The 16087-nt window shown below is 39.7% G+C and overlaps 2 protein-coding genes and 1 long non-coding RNA gene across 3 annotated transcripts in view; 2 read left to right on the forward strand and 1 right to left on the reverse strand.

Annotated features, from left to right (window-relative positions):
• zmynd19 (zinc finger, MYND-type containing 19) overlaps positions 1 to 10621 on the forward strand; it is a 74903-nt gene extending 64282 nt beyond the window's left edge. The window contains exons 4-6 of the mRNA XM_089129966.1: positions 5766 to 5906; positions 6005 to 6185; positions 9118 to 10621. Coding sequence (XP_088986092.1) covers positions 5766 to 5906; positions 6005 to 6185; positions 9118 to 9261 — 466 coding nt within the window. The 3' untranslated portion in view covers positions 9262 to 10621. The remainder of the gene's footprint in view (positions 1 to 5765; positions 5907 to 6004; positions 6186 to 9117) is intronic.
• Positions 10622 to 11965: 1344 nt separating this feature from the next.
• Positions 11966 to 14016, forward strand: tmem141 (transmembrane protein 141). The gene is made up of 5 exons (XM_039661711.2): positions 11966 to 12105; positions 12414 to 12480; positions 12779 to 12862; positions 13005 to 13112; positions 13818 to 14016. The coding sequence occupies exons 1-5, from the start codon at positions 12052 to 12054 to the stop codon at positions 13889 to 13891; spliced, it is 387 nt and encodes a 128-aa protein (XP_039517645.1). The 5' UTR covers positions 11966 to 12051; the 3' UTR covers positions 13892 to 14016.
• A 452-nt stretch (positions 14017 to 14468) lies between these two features.
• LOC148981639 (uncharacterized) lies at positions 14469 to 16002 on the reverse strand. Its single transcript, XR_016168241.1, has 2 exons — positions 14949 to 16002; positions 14469 to 14562 (listed from the first exon to the last, which is right to left on the reverse strand). It is a non-coding gene; the product is annotated as an uncharacterized LOC148981639 (long non-coding RNA).
• Positions 16003 to 16087: the final 85 nt, after the last annotated feature.

Here is a 16087-nt window from a genome sequence, read left to right on the forward strand (position 1 = left end):
TTCACCACACACCTTGGTTTGAGACGATACAAGCACCTGAACTTTGGGATATCTTCAGCAGCAGAGGTGTTCCAGAATGCGATCTGCCAGACTCTGCAAGGCATCACAGGAGTAAAAAATCTGAGTGACATCATTGTGTATGGCAAAACACAGAAAGACCATGATGACAGCCTTAGAGCTGTGTTCCAGAGACTGAAAGACAGTGGGCTCACACTCAACAGAAAGAAGTGTGAGTTCAACAAAGCTAAACTAGAATTCTTTGGGTTCATTTTCTCAGCTGGTGGAATCTCAGCTGACCCCAAAATAATTGCTGCCATTCAACAAGCTAGCGATCCACAAGACCCGACTGAAGTCAGGAGTCTGCTTGGTATGGCGAATTACTGTGCTCGTTTTATCAAGAATTTTGCTTCCATCTCTGCACCACTACGTGAGTTGACCAGGAAAGACACACTGTGGCACTGGAAGCCTGAGCACGCCACAGCGCTACAGACAATCAAAGACAGCCTGACCAGCAACAGGGTAATGTCATACTTTGATCCAGCCAAAGACACAGAGCTTGTTGTTGATACTAGCCCAGTCGGCTTAGGCGCTATTCTCTACCAGAAGAATCTAAAAGGAGAGAGGCGCACGATAGCATACGCCAGCCGTGCTCTCAGCGACGTAGAAAGACGCTACTCACAAACTGAAAAGGAAGCATTGGCCATTGTGTGGAGTTGCGAACACTTCCACCTGTACCTGTATGGCAACCCTTTCATCCTGGTCACTGACCACAAAGCCCTAGAGATCATATGAAACAACCCGCATTCAAAACCGCCTGCAAGGATTGAGAGATGGGGACTGAGACTACAACCCTACAACTTCAAGGTAGAATACAGGAATACAGAATACAGAATACAAGGCGCAGAGAACCCTGCTGATTACATTTCCCGTCACCCCATCTTAATGCAGACAAGTGAAAACACAAGAGCGGTGAAAGTTGCAGAGGAGTATGTCAACTTTGTGGCCGAGTATGCCACACCCAAAGCCATGACTCTCAACGAGATAAAAGAGGAAACCTTAAAAGACCATATCACACAAAAGGTTTGCACCCATATCAGAGACAACACATGGCACAGAATCACATATGACACACAACAGGCTGCAACACTGAAAAAGTACAGACAGACATTCTGCGAGGTACAAGAATCGTCATCCCTGCATCCCTTGAGCACAGAGTGCTACAAGTAGCCCATGAAGGACACCAGGGCATTGTAAAGACTAAGACATTGCTCAGATCAAAAGTCTGGTTTCCCAACATAGACCAGAAAGCAGAACTGACTGTTAAGAACTGTTTAGCATGTCAGGCCAACACACCTTTTACACAGTCAGAACCTTTAAAAATGTCTGAGTTGCCAGAAGCCCCCTGGCACAATATTGGTGCAGATTTCTACGGCCCACTTCCGACGGGAGAGTATCTATTAGTCATTATAGATGAACACTCCCGCTACCCAGTCGTTGAAACTGTGAGATCCGTCTCAGCCAACACAGTCATCCCAATCCTTGATAAAGTGTTCTCAATGTTTGGAATTCCCAGAGTGTTGGAAACAGACAACGGACCCCCTTTTAATAGCGAACAATTTTCCAAAATCGCAGGCCATCTAGGTTTTCACCATCGGAAAATAACACCTCTCTGGCCTCAAGCAAATGCAACAGCAGAACGCTTTATGCGTACACTTGGGAAAGCAATCCGTGTGGCAGAAACGCAGTGCACCCCATGGAAACAGAGACTCAACGCGTTTCTTCGTGAGTACCACGCCACACCACACAGCACCACAGAAGCATCACCTGCAGAACTGTTGTTCCAGCGAAAGATCCACACAAAGATCCCTGTGGGGTACCGAGTGGCACCCCAAATAGTGGGATGTGTAGGCTCACTGACTTTAGGTGGTGGAGGTGGAAAAGACGATTACCACAACTCAATTGGTTCCAGAAAACAGAATAAACAGGGTGTCCGCAGGGTTTTAAAAAGTATTAAAAAGTGATAAATCAAAATTGTCAAATTTAAGGCCATTAAAAGTGTTAAATGTAGTGTGAGAGGTATTGTTTTTTTAAAAATTAGGTATTATTTTTTTCAGACTATCAGGTGTCCTATTCTGTGTTTGCGTTAGTCCGTTTAAATATGGGCTTTAGCTTATCTGGGCACAATCAAAGATCTTTCGTTTCTGTCTATGTTTGATGCTGACATCATATTCAGTGGTCGTTCAACATCTTCTGTGAACACTGAGCGCTCAACAGAAGTGGCTGTCTTACGTTTTATTTTAGACTTGCTTCAAGGCATATCTTCAACGACTGGACAACCATCGTCTTCATGGGCAAATGCAAGTTTTCTGATAGCTGGATGAACAACCCAGCGTTTAAGGATTGGCTCGGGCCTGTAGTAGGGAATAACTGGCAGGTTTATAGATGTCCCCGTCGGCTGGAGTGCCTGCAGTTACTCACAGTGAGTGGCAAAAAGACTGAGTGGCTGTATTTGTTTTCAGCATGAATCCCGCGAAAAACATACACAACATATATAAAGTGGGAAAGAGCTTTGCGATTGACTGTACAACTAGATTTGACAAAAAATCAGAGGTATATTTTTACAGACTGCTATAGAAGGAGCAAATGGATCACTGCAATTCACCGAAACAACTGGACTCCAGTCAGCGAAAGGTGGATTTGCAGTTATCATTTTGTGTCAATATGCTGAATTTAGGTGTAAAACCATACCCATATATTTTGAATTGTTATTTATATATTAACAACTCATCAGTTAAATATTTATCATTGCATATTCTGCATTATTGGATGTTTTTTAATAAACACTGACCAAAAGAACACTATAAAGTTTTATGGCTGGACGATATGATGATATATATATATATATATATATATATATATATATATATATATATATATATATATATATATATACACACAGTATACAGTATATATATATATATATATATATATATATATATATATATACACACAGTATATATATATATATATATATATATATATATATATATATATGTAACACTGATATAAGTGATCACCCGGATTTAGACCTACGTATATTGTATAAAGTGTTCACAGGCAAATTTGCTTTAGCCTATGTTTTGGTCTATATTGCTTTTATTTCCCCGGTGTCGAAATCAGGCAAACATAAATGTCAGGCAACACGATTCCTGGCTGCATGTCTATATTAAGGGATCACTGGATCTTTAGTAAGTTGTAAGGAACATAATATTGAGTCCAACATTTAGTTTAAATTGATAAAATTATTCTTTTTAATCGCATTTCCGCAGTTTCCCCTATTAAATCCAGTCACGCAGCTGATCTTTTGCCACTCAGTCAGGCTGAGGGGGGTTGTTCTGGCGGGAAAGTGATGTCAAAGCATTCCCTCTATTGTTTTGTGTGTAAAAAAACAGTGAGAAGTGAGGTTCACTTTCTCACAATCCCGCTAATCACCACAACCTGCGATGGCGACACTGATCACATTATCAGAGAGCGGGACGCGAATGCAAAAGCAAAAAAGAAGTCCAACTCGGATGCACGCCTGAAGGCTAAGCCAAGCACATTCACTCCTGGTGACAAAGTAATTTACAAACAACCCAAGCAAAACAAGTTCACTACCCCATTCAACAGCAAGCTATACGCTGTGTCAGATGTCAAAGGCTCCATGATCACAGCGACCAGAGATGGCCATTTCGTAACAAGGCATTCTTCTTTTCTTTAAAAAGATCATTTCTGAGACAGAGGATGTGCTCACAGATGCTGATAAGGAGAACAGGGACACTGTCATTGTTACAGCGAGGTATCCCTCTCGAGTCAATCGTCAGCGCCCATCTTACCTCAAAGACTATGAGCCTGTTTAAAGAATGTCCACATTTGATCCAGTTGTTTGCCTAGTGGACTAGTCTAAACGTTTCTAAGTACTGTTCTGCGTTCAAAACTGTTACCAATACATATGAATGTATTTCAACAATTGGAGGTGCTATCCTATGTGATATTGTTTATTCTAAGCGTACTGATAAATTACACTAAGGTGAGTTGTTTCAACACAGAACTGAATCATATGCTTATACTTTGTACTGCTGAGTTATGTGCACAAATAACATGGTTATTGCAGTTAACAAGTTAATTACGTGTATCTAAGGCAATGGGTCTAGTTGGAAAAAAAAAAGGAGTGTTGTAATGTTTGTAATGTCCAGTTTGCAACACTAGTATGATGTTTACGACAGTGACGTGTGTGGTACGACTGCCGTCATACCGGGAACAGGATGTTGACATTATTAGCCCGCGTGAGCTATGATAGACAGCTGTATGTACGAGATCTGTAGCAGCTATGTGGATAACTGTTAACGCATCGTCACAGTAAAGCATACTAAAATAATATACGTCTGGTCATTATTCAAGCACTGAATAAGAACATCATACTTGGCTTCAAGTTATTTTCTTGAGTGTGAAAATATTATACAAATACATTTATATACTGGATAGTGGATTTGTAAAAATAGTTTTTTTTTGTTTTGTTAAATTAGACTCATGTTACAGGGTGCGATTTGCCGGGGGGGATGCGTGGGATTTCCCCCTTTCTGGTCCCTGCCTCTGCTTAATTATTTTTATCCCCCGTACTACACTAGTGGTGAGATGATCAGAAAACTTATCCGTGGTTTGATTAAAGTAAATTTTATTTTTAAATGCGCTACTTTACTTTGGCTGACTCTGATACAGCTGCCGCTCTGATATAGACTTACTCAATGTCCCGCCCACGGCGCTATCTGATTGGTTACACCTCACGTATAATAGCCTATCAAAGCTTGCGATACAGTTGCAGGTCCGCGCTGGGCTGTGGAGCTGGTTGTAGAAAGGAAGGCTGCGTAGCTATTCAGAATAAACATCACAATCTGATTATCTGTTTCTATGACAAGCAGAGCTAGTGTCCCAGTCACTGAGAATGGCCGAAGTCATACACACGGTGTTTCACTCAACTGAGACTAAAGCAAAGGTTTTTTGATTAGTCACTCACTCTTGAACGTCTGGCGCGAGTGATTTCAATGTTAATTCAAGACGCATTTACGCGCGTCTAGAGGTTCTGCGGTGCGAATGAGGCGAAATGACCAACAATGTTAGTCTAACATACATTAATGCATCTGTCTTTTCTATCATTTCACTGTAGCTCAGCATCGCGATGTAACGTTAACATTATTACTTTAATTCAACAGCAGCAGTAAAATTGTTTCTATGATGGTTTAACTTTGTAATCAATCCATGGTTCAGGAGAGGCTGATATAAATAGCCTCTACCCTATTAATCTATTGGTGGCACATTTGTTAGACGTACAGGCGCATTTGATAGACATTCGTAGCACCCAATAATACGGCTCTGGGCATTCGTAAACCAGGCCTCAAATACGAGAAAATTTACATGTGGTTTCCAGACCACGTTTCATTCTCAATGATACTTGCTCTGGCGTTAGCCAGGCTAATCAGGAGCACAAATCTGCCTTTAAGCTTGAAAGAGATAAAGATTGGACATTTACTGTGATAATTATCAATATGGACTATTATGTAAAATTTTATCCTAATAATTTTTCTGCCTTATCGCCCAGCCCTTATCGACTAGTTGATTTTGAAAATATGTAGTTTTGCAAATGCAATGTAAACCGTAAAGAGTCTGTAAATAAGTAGACATCACCTGTTTTTTTAGTAGTAGTCATGTTCTGTTGTACTTGTTCACAGGGAAAAGCACAGAGGTGGAATTGCACCAAGTTTCCAAGTAGTTCACATAAACTCAGTCACAGTTGACAACCGTCTAGACAACTTGCGCCTCGTTCCGGTGGGATGGAGTCCCAAACCAGAAGAACTGTCCAGCAAACAACGGTAATTTAGATCCCACATGTGAAAGAAACAAATGAATATCTGCTGTTATCTACTCTGTTCAAATTGTACATAAAATATGTATAAAATATCCTCTCTAGAGAGCAGTCGCTGTACTGGTTGGCCATCCAGCAGGTTCCCGCAGACCCAGTGGAAGAGCAGTATTTGGAGTTGAGTCGCACACGCTACTACAATGCCAACGGAGAGCTGGTGGAAGAGGAGGAGTGCTCCTGTACCTACTACGAGTGTCACTACCCACCGTGTTCGCTCATTGAGAGGAGGGTCAGTATGATGTAGACACGAAAGTCATTTTATGGGCATTTATTGGGTGTAATTTCGATGAACAACAAAAAAAAGACGTGCATATCCTCTACCTAGTGTGTTGTCTGAAAAACAAGAACATCAGTCTTACAACAGGTGCATTTCATTGTTCACATAGGATGTATTTAAAAACGACTGGATGGAGCGCAAAAGAATGAAATGGAAAACAGCAATATATCTTGATTACGTTTTTAAAATGCAACACAACATCACACGTACAAGACCAGAGTTCTCACGTGAGACTTTTTTTTTCGATACGGTTGTGGTACAGCTCAGATGAAACATCAGCTCAGATGAAACGTCAAACAGACACGAGTGCTCCTGCCAAATTTCTACTAATTTTTCTTCCATTTTTTGTGTCCAAATAGACAGAGAAGAAGCCTTTTTTCTGATACAATGCCATGCATGTTGATATGTGATCCATAACTCTTCCCCAAACTCCCCGTTGCTTTGTATCTTACTCTCTCATTGGCTGTCGGTAATCGCCGATGATTTTCAGTCAGAACACTTTTCACACAGCAGGATTTTGAATCGCCAACAGGTCCAGATCTTTAGCATGCCAAATATCTCACGGGCATCGACAATTCTCTCAGATTGCGTCTTTGCTTATTCACACTGCGTGATTGTCACTCGCGTGAATGAGCGCCAATTTGCCTGTGATTTCGGGCATTTGTCGGCGATTTCTCCAAACCTGTCGGCGAGCCAAAATCGTGCAGCCTGAACTCGCCATAAGTGAACCGCTATTTTGAATCATTTGATGAGTTTGTGTGTTCTCACTGTTTGCTGAGAAGTGTCACTGATGGATTCCAAGCAGAGAGAATGTACTGTACACTCTTGAACAAAATCTTAAGATCAGGGGAAACATTTTAAGTATTCGTATTTTGCGCTGGTGTATCATACCGGGTTGTAAGTACTGCTTCAAAATGCCAAAAGAAGAAACAGGAGCAAGAGACAAAAAATAGGGAGTCGAGCAATTTATTGAAAACTGCATTTAAACTCAAACAGGCTGTTCATCAGCTGATCAAAAGTTTAAGACCATAACCCAAAAATAAACCTACAACAGAACTAAAAGTGTCAAAAAAGGACTCAGTAGTGAGTAGCCCCACCGTTCTTGTTGATCACTTCAAACACTCGTTTCGGCATGCTTGATGCGACTGTTCCCAGGAGGCTGCTGGGAACGTTGCTCCATGTGGTGAAGATGGCTTCACGAAGGGCATCCACGGTCTGGAACTGACATCCGTTTTTGTAAACTTCCCTTGCCATCCATCCCCAAATGTTCTCAATGGGATTTAGATCAGGAGAACACGCAGGATGGTCCAAAAGTGCAACGTTATGCTCCTGGAAGAAGTCCTTCGTCAGGCAGGCATTGTGAATTGCAGCGTTGTCGTGTTGAAAGACCCATTCATTACTGCACAGACGGGGGCCCTCAGTCAAGAGCGATGCCCGCTGCAACATATCCACATAGCCAGCCGCCGTTTGACGCCCCTGGACAACCTGAAGCTCCATTTTCCCATTGAAGGAAAAAGCACCCCAAATCATGATGGAGCCTCCTCCACTGTGCCGTGTAAAAAAAAACATCTCCGGTGGGATCTCCTTGTCATGCCAGTAACGTTGGAAGCCATCAGGACCATCCAGGTAAAAATTTTTCTCGTCAGAGAATAAAACTTTCTTCCATCTTTCAATGTCCCATGTTTGGTGCTCCCTTGCGGGCAAGTTTGTGGCGTGGGAGGAGACGTGGCCTTTGAAGGCGTTTTTTTGTTCTTGAAGCCCTTCTCTCGCAGATGACGTCTTATGGTTATGACGTCTAATGGCTACAGTCAGCATCAGTAAGGGCCTTAATTTGGGTCGAGGTTCGACCTGTGTCTTCACTGACAACCCGTAGGATCCTGCGGCTCAGCGCAGGTGAAATTTTTTTGGGTCTACCACTTGACTTTTTTTGTCCCATAACTCTCAGGATCTTTTAAGAAATGTAAAATGACTGTCTTACTGCGTCAAATCTTGGCAGCGATGGCGCGTTGCGAGAGACCTTGCTTGTGCATCTCAACAATCCTGCCACGTTCAAAGAGAGAAAGCCTTTTTGCCTTTGCCATCAGGAGATCATGACAGTGTGACTCCCTGAAGATCAATGACACGAAAGACATATTTTTGTGCAGATTTTACCTTTTTATGCCTATGGTCTTGAACTTTTGATCAGCTGATTAACAGCCTGTTTGAGTTTAAATGCAGTTTTCAATAAATTGCTCTACTCTCTATTTTGTGTCTTGCTCCTGTTTCTTCTTTTGGCATTTTGAAGCAGTACTTACAACCCGATTATGATCCACCAGAGCAAAATGCGAATACTTGTTTCCCCCGGTCTTAAGATTTTGCTCAGGAGTGTATATCTTTATCTCATTTCTGCTCTGCCTAAGCAGATATGGACTCCCACATACTTTAAAACATTTATAGTACATTCGCAGCAGATAGACACAAGTGTCGTTATTGAAAACAAAGCCAAAGGCTCAACCAAAATATAAAAGTGTGGCGAGCAACGCATTTCCCGTCTTCTGCGTCATCAAAAACGCACACAAATGCAAACACACCGTGGTTCTGAATCAAACAATACAGTGATAACGCATTTCAGCAGGGGGAGGTGGAGCAATTGAACTAAAGGCTAAAACAAATGTAAACATTTTTTTTCGGATAACTAGTCTACTTAATTTGACTAGTCAGTTGTTGAACTTCAACCGTGAACAATCCCATCTTAGTGACAGAAATTACACGCTTGAAAAGCTAAATGGACCCATATCATTTTCAAATGATCATTTCAACACGTTAACCAAAAATGTTTATTTGATTTACTCTTGATTTATTTTAGTTGTGACAATGTCTTGTCTTTATCTGTGTACTTTTCCAGCTGAGGGAGTTCAATATCTGCGGTAGATGCCAGGTGGCACGCTACTGCGGCTCACAGTGTCAACAGAGGGATTGGCCGGCCCATAAGAAGCAGTGCCGTGAGCGTAAACGTGTTCTGGCGCTGGAGTCTGAGCCCGAGCGATGATCCCCCTCAACCCCCCTGTTTGAAAAACAAGGGAAACAGGGTGTGGGGCGAGACTGGAGTTGAAATGCAAAAACACTCTAGTAGGCCTGGGGACAGTTTTGGTGAGTTGGATGGGCCTATTGGGGGAAAAACATACTTCCCAGAACTTTCACATCTCCACAACTTGCCTATGGGGATTATGGGAAATGGAGTTTTTTTGTTGTTGAGAGGGAGGTCTTAAAAGCTCCACCTGCTGCTATGGATGTGTTTGATGAAGAAAAACACCATGCCGTCATAACTTTCTCTATGGACTGCATTTGAGTATTGACAGTCATGCGCTCGCTTGTTCCATCCACCCTTCTGTCATGAAGTATTAGCCGCCGAGGGACAAAACTGCTGTACAACTGATGATGGGATGGAATACGGACCTCCTCACTGTACTACCCTTCCTCCTCTTCTCCCGGTTGGAATTCTTGTGCACATAACCAAGCAGAGTCACTCACCTGCCATAACATCTACAAATATACAGTTGATCGATGTTCAAAATCACACCACCAGTATTGTGTGCAATGCCATTTTTGACTGAAGGACATGGTTGAAGTGGTTGAATGTTTTTTGTTTTGTTTTTGCTTTATGGGAATTTTTGGGGGGCGGTGTCGGGAAATATTCCTCCTTTGGGAGGCAGTGTCACTTTTCCTGTCTACCTGTTTTTGAAATGCATTACAATCCTATTTACTCTTCCCACTCATGTCATGTTTAGTTTTACTTACCATAACAAGCACTCAGTTTAGAGGGATGTCCTGGGAAAAACTTGAAAACCCACATGGAAAGTTGACTCTGATTCATGTTGTCAATGTGTGCTAAGTTGGATGTCTAACATTTTCATTTGGGTCCCAGTCATTCAATGATTAGTCATCTTGTTTGTCTTAATCTTTGTCAAAATGAGTAACTTATGATTTTTTTTTTTTACTTTTTATAAATTTCTCATCTTGATACAAAAATATGTGCACACATGTTCCAAGTGTGTCTTCCTCTTACGTCAAGGGCAACTCAACCAAACTGACGCGCACACACAAATAAGCATGTAAAATAGATGCATACATGTGACGTTTGTCTGTTCGTATTCCGAATAATTTATCTGGTTGGGGTTGAACACTGTGCACTGAATATCCTCACTTTGATTCTTGTTCTTTTCTGAGAAATGGGAGTCTGGGGAAGGTTGGTGTCTGTTCTTTTTATTTTTTTCTAAGCTATTACCATACAAACATTAAAATGCATAAATATGTGAATGGACAAAGTTTGTGATAACTGACCATCTCTTGTCACTGTAAAATATAAGAATAAAATTAATTAAATAAAATCTCAAATGTGTAAAGGTTAATTTGGTTGCAAAGTGTCTATTTTGCCCATATTATGTTCTCTTATGAGGGGACGCATGCAATTCAGTTTCTTTATATAGAACCCAAAATTTGGGCTATATTGTTATTAGGATGTTTGCATTCTGCACAATTTTAATTATTTTGATATGAATCAAAATAAATATTTAAAAGCACCTACAGGATGGTGAAAGTGAAATTGAGGACAGGATAAATATATACTTCATTGGTAACACTTTACAATAAGGTTCATTAGTTAATATAAATAGCATAAACTTAGCCTGGGGCACGTTCAAGTTCAAAACGGTGCGCAACGTTTTGCTACGGTTTCCTAGTTGAACGTCATGTTTCCATGAAACGCTGTGCACCGGTGTGCAACGGGGTTTGATAGACATCATATGGCACGGACGAGAATTGGAGCCGCCATCTTAAACCGGTCATCCGCTCCGTTCAGTAATCTGAATGGCAGCATAAATGAGCTGTCAGCGCATTAAATTAATCATATCTCACTGAATACTGAACTGATTTTAACGCGGTTTTTTTTTTTTTTTTTTTTTTTGCTTCAAAGGTCATTATGACTTATTGAGATTGTAAAAAAAAAAACACTGGGTGGATTAAATCATTCTAGGGTGGTTTTGCTCACACACTGCCAACACATTTATTCAAACACCATGTAAAATGAATTTTCCATAATAGGTGCCCTTTAATTGGTCTCATCTGGAATGGACACAACAACATCAAAACAGATCACAATAAATGGACAGGTAAAATTCCATAAGGTTAAAGATTGTGTACTGGATATCTGAGAGAATTTCTAAAATAATACGAAACCAATCCTATGGACAATGGGAATCCTCTAAGAATCTAATGAGCTCTAGTTAGATCTGAATTATTAATACAGTAAGAATATTCAGCAGAACAATATTGGTGAGCAAACAAAACACTAGTGTTTTGTTTGCTCACCAATTGTTCAGCTTAATATTCTTACAGATTCATGTGTTTTTGAATATTTTGTTGAATAAAACTAAATAAATGAAATACATTGATTAGTTTATTATTATTAATTGTTTATTTATTTGTTTATTTTTCAGGATTAAAACTGTTTTGAAGGTCGAAAGTCAGCAAAGAGGAAGACGATATAAGTACCATCACCAAACTCACATAAACAAATGGATTACCTCTGACAGTTCATGTTTCCTTCTAAGTAATAAATTAAACAAATTTGTGATTATTCTATTGGACCCATTATCAGATAAGTCAAATGCATTAACGTCTCCAGTCCATAAGAGGTCACTGTGAGAGAACCTGTATCTGTTACTCCTTCTACATTTTCTTCGCTGGGCATACGGAAATTACACAACAACAACAAAGTGAGGTTGAATAAACCCTCCATGGTCACACCAATTTGGAGGTTACAGTCTATAATTGTTGCAGGATGGTCAACCTTGGTCTCACTAAAGTTGATGATGCGGTTGCTGCAAAGCACCCGGTGCGTGTGTTTTATATTGTAAAATGTATTTGAGGTTAATGGAATAACTAGTCTGCAGCCTGCCTATTTTCACTATTCATAGAGTAGTGCGGGGCTAACGTTAGCTGACACACTTTTTACTCACGTAAATATCTCTCATCCATTACTTTGACGAAATTATTTATCAGGAAAGATTTTAGTTCATTTAACAAAATGGTAACCAGCCGTTTGACAAATTAGCAATTTGAGAGTAATTCCTAATAATTTTAATAATTCCACATATCTTAAATATTAACAATTCCATTGTGATTATATTTCACTGTCCTCAGGGTTTGCAGCAGTACGCCGCCTGTCAGTCTTACGCCTTTATGAAAGGCACAGCAGGCTTCATACTGGGTTAGTGTCATATTCACATTAAGAAGTGGTTATGTCTCAACAATGTAGTGTTTGTGAAAGTAAATGACAAATGACACTTTTGTTTACACAGCAGTGAGACTCTTTCTTTACATCAGTGTATCATACTATCCTGTTTTTATTTTTCATTAGGACTTTCAGGAAAAAAAAGTTAGTTTTATAAAACATAGTCTACCTGCTGTGACAACCCCATTAGGCTATGTCCTGGATTTTATTTTATTTACAAACGGTGTTTGTTTGTTTTTTGGCTTTGGGTGAAAATGTAACTATCCTCAACCAGGCACAGCGGGTTTATTTTTTGCACAGCGAGTACTTCAGACAAGAATCCCATATCCCTTTCAGTGGAACCTTCTAGTATCTATTGGTAAGTCTGATGCATTTTTTATTTTTTTGAGGATCATGCAAGATTTTTCTCTTTTTGTTTTCATAAACAGGATGTTTAATTCAAAATGTTATAAAGAAAATAATTTGTGTGATGTAGCTATTTTTTCCTTTTGTCTTTACAGTTTCCTCCTCAGTATTCAGCTATACAGTGACTCGCTGGGAAACCATGAAGTGCTCAGACTTGTGGTTATATCTTGAGACAGGAAGCGTTCCTGACAGAAACTCTTCTAGTAAGCATTTAGTTTATCTGCCATCTCTCTCTTTTTATACCAACGCATGTTACAATAACTATTTAGCGCCATCTAGAGACAAAAGAAGTCAGATTATATTGTTGTGGCTGGCTATGCAAGCTAATTAAAAAGTTGAACATTAAATTGCAGACAAATAGTTGTAAATAAATTATTTTTGCTTGGTCGTTTTTTTTAATGGTTCTGGATAATGTTTTTATTATTTTATGATGATCCATTTCTATTTATCAATTTAATAGAATTTGTAGATTTTTTTTGTCAAAACAGTATTTCATGTCTATTTAATTTAGTACAATCTTAAAAAAAGTTCCTTACTGGCATAAAAGGTTTCATGAAGAACTTTTCCACTGCGCAAAAATATCAGACATAGTGGAAAAAGGTTCTTTAGATTAAAATGTTCCTAACAATAAGAAAAGAATGGTTCTTTTAAAAACTAAGTTCTTTTGGGAGCCCCAAAAGTTTCATCCCTCCCTCCATTCCTTTGCAGAACCTTTTTATTTAAGACCACCCATGTAAGATAAGTCAGCCTGTCATCACAAAATAAACTTTTCAAACAATCCCACAATCCTTCTGCTTCTTATCATTTTATGATAATGACTGGCTGACTGTACATTGTAATGTAAATTGTGTGCCTTTTGGACTTCATGATGGAGGAATCTGACCATTGATTCTTTATTATTCACTTAGAGGAAGAACCACAAACGCCTGCAACACCTGTAGAAGATCCTAAAGTCACAAGATATGGGGATGTGCTGGAATAAGCTAAAATAATTACTTTGTTTGCATAATAAAAATGTACAATCTAAAAAATACAAAAGTTCATTACTAATGTTTAATATATATAGTAGACTAATATTGTATAGAGAATAAAATATTCTCTCTCTGACTCTCTCTCTCTCTCTCTCTCTCTGTGTGTGTCAAGAAATAAATGATATTTATTGTTTTGCTTACCTTCTGTTTAACACAATCAATTGTTCTATGAAAGGAGTGTATATGATGAAGCTGAAATAAAACATTTTTGTTTCAGTTAGCCAGTTTTCATTTAGAAGATCTTAATCAGTCCATTAGGGAAGGATCTGTCATCCTGCAACTACATTACACAGCAGCTGTCCTTTGAGATACATAAGACAGAGGCACATTTTTGTTCCTTTATAATAATAATAATAAAAATAATTCATTACATTTATATAGCGCTTTTCTCGGCACTCAAAGCGCTTTACATAGAGGGGGGAATCTCCTCAACCACCACCAGTGTGCAGCATCCACCTGGATGATGCGACGGCTGCCATAGTGCGCCAGAACGCTCACCACACACCAGCTTACTGGTGGAGAGGAGACAGTGATGAAGCCAATTGGTATATATGGGGATGATTAGGAGGCCATGATGGACAGAGGCCACTGGGCAAATTTGGCCAGGATGCCGGGGTTACACCTGTTGTGGGGAATTTTAATCTCACATGTATTAATTGTTCTCCCTTATCAAGAGTGGAGCTAGGCACCAGAGGACCGGCCGGGTCAGGGGTCATCTTAGACTGGGAGGGGTTGAGGGGGTTAGTAAATCTAACCTGGCATCATGAATCCTATAACTTTGTGGAAATTTACAGAGAAGGCTCGGCTTGCAGTAAATAACCTTGGGGAGGGCTATTTAGTCTTCACCCCGGCCTGTGTTCTGGGCGTCACTCCACTTCGCAGTAATCTGTGTTGGTGACTGAGCCTTATTGTTCTTGCAAGAATAATAAACCTTTTCCTTTATTAATTTGACTCAGAGTGTCTCTTACGAAGTGATGTCTGTTTTATTGAATTTTTGCCTTAACACACCCCTACTCTTTCGAAAGACATCCTGGGATTTTTAATGACCACAGAGAGTCAGGACCTTGGTTTAACGTCTCCTCCGAAGGACGGTGCTCTTTGACAGTATAGTATCCCCATTACTATACTGGGGCATTAGGACCCACACAGACCACAGGGTGAGCACCCCCTGCTGGCCTCACTAACACCTCTTCCAGCAGCAACCTGGCTTTCTCAGAAGGTCTCCCATCCAGGTACTAACCAGGCTCAGCCCTGCTTAGCTTCAGTGGGCAACCAGTCTTGGGCTACAGGGTGATATGGCTGCTGGCTAACTTTTTATATAAAGAAACAATTCTGTATCTCAAATTGGCAGCATCATGGTGGGTTTGTGCCATTTTAAGTACACAGAGGAGCTTTTATTCTGAGAGTAAACTGGCAAAAATGTTGCAAAAGACTTAGAAAAACGAGAAGGGCAGAGGAACAAAGGGCAGAGAGATTGAAAGGGTTTCAACTAAAATTTAAGTAATACGGATCATTATTGCGGCGTTGTCCTACTTTACCAGTTATTTTGTAATCCTTTTTATTTATAAGTTGGTAACATTAGTAAATGTTACTGTTAGTTATGCACTGTACTTTTTATAGAAAATACTTTTTTAGTAGTTTTAACTATAATTTATTTTCTTTACATCAACATTAATCTTCTATTTCGTATTAAACATTAAAATATTATATATACAAATGTTCGTTATTAATGTTTCCCCGTTAGAGTACGTACAAATAAGTACTATGTTTAATTAATAGTAATATTAATTAACACGTACTTAGTCTACTAAAGGGTTAGATTTGGGTTTAGGGTTAGTTGCTTGTAATTATGCATTATTTGCTGTTATTACTTTGCTAAGTAGCAAGAACATTAAATAAAATGTTACCGCGGAATATTATTTAAAGAGGGGTGCTTTGTGTAGTGAAACAAGCACATCAATGGTGCGCATCAACCGCCTGAAAGTGTCACTTGATGTAATTTACAACAGTCCAATCACGGGACATGTAACAAACGATGGGGCCAATGTCTTTGTTTTGATTGGTTAAAAAGATGGTTGGGATGATAGCGTGGATGATAGACGCACGCTGACGAATGCAATCTGACACTCTTACTATTCAGCAAAATG

This window comes from Pimephales promelas, chromosome 4, assembly GCF_988280905.1.
Source record: "Pimephales promelas chromosome 4, fPimPro1.hap1.1, whole genome shotgun sequence".
Classification (NCBI taxonomy): domain Eukaryota; kingdom Metazoa; phylum Chordata; class Actinopteri; order Cypriniformes; family Leuciscidae; genus Pimephales; species Pimephales promelas.

Coding starts and splice junctions, on each gene's coding strand:
- tmem141 (XM_039661711.2), top strand. CDS start 12,052: ATGGTCAACCTTGGTCTCACTAAAGTTGATGATGCGGTTGCTGCAAAG. Junction 12,481..12,778: donor CACAGCAGGCTTCATACTGG/GTTAGTGTCATA, acceptor ATCCTCAACCAG/GCACAGCGGGTTTATTTTTT. Junction 13,113..13,817: donor TCCTGACAGAAACTCTTCTA/GTAAGCATTTAG, acceptor TTATTCACTTAG/AGGAAGAACCACAAACGCCT.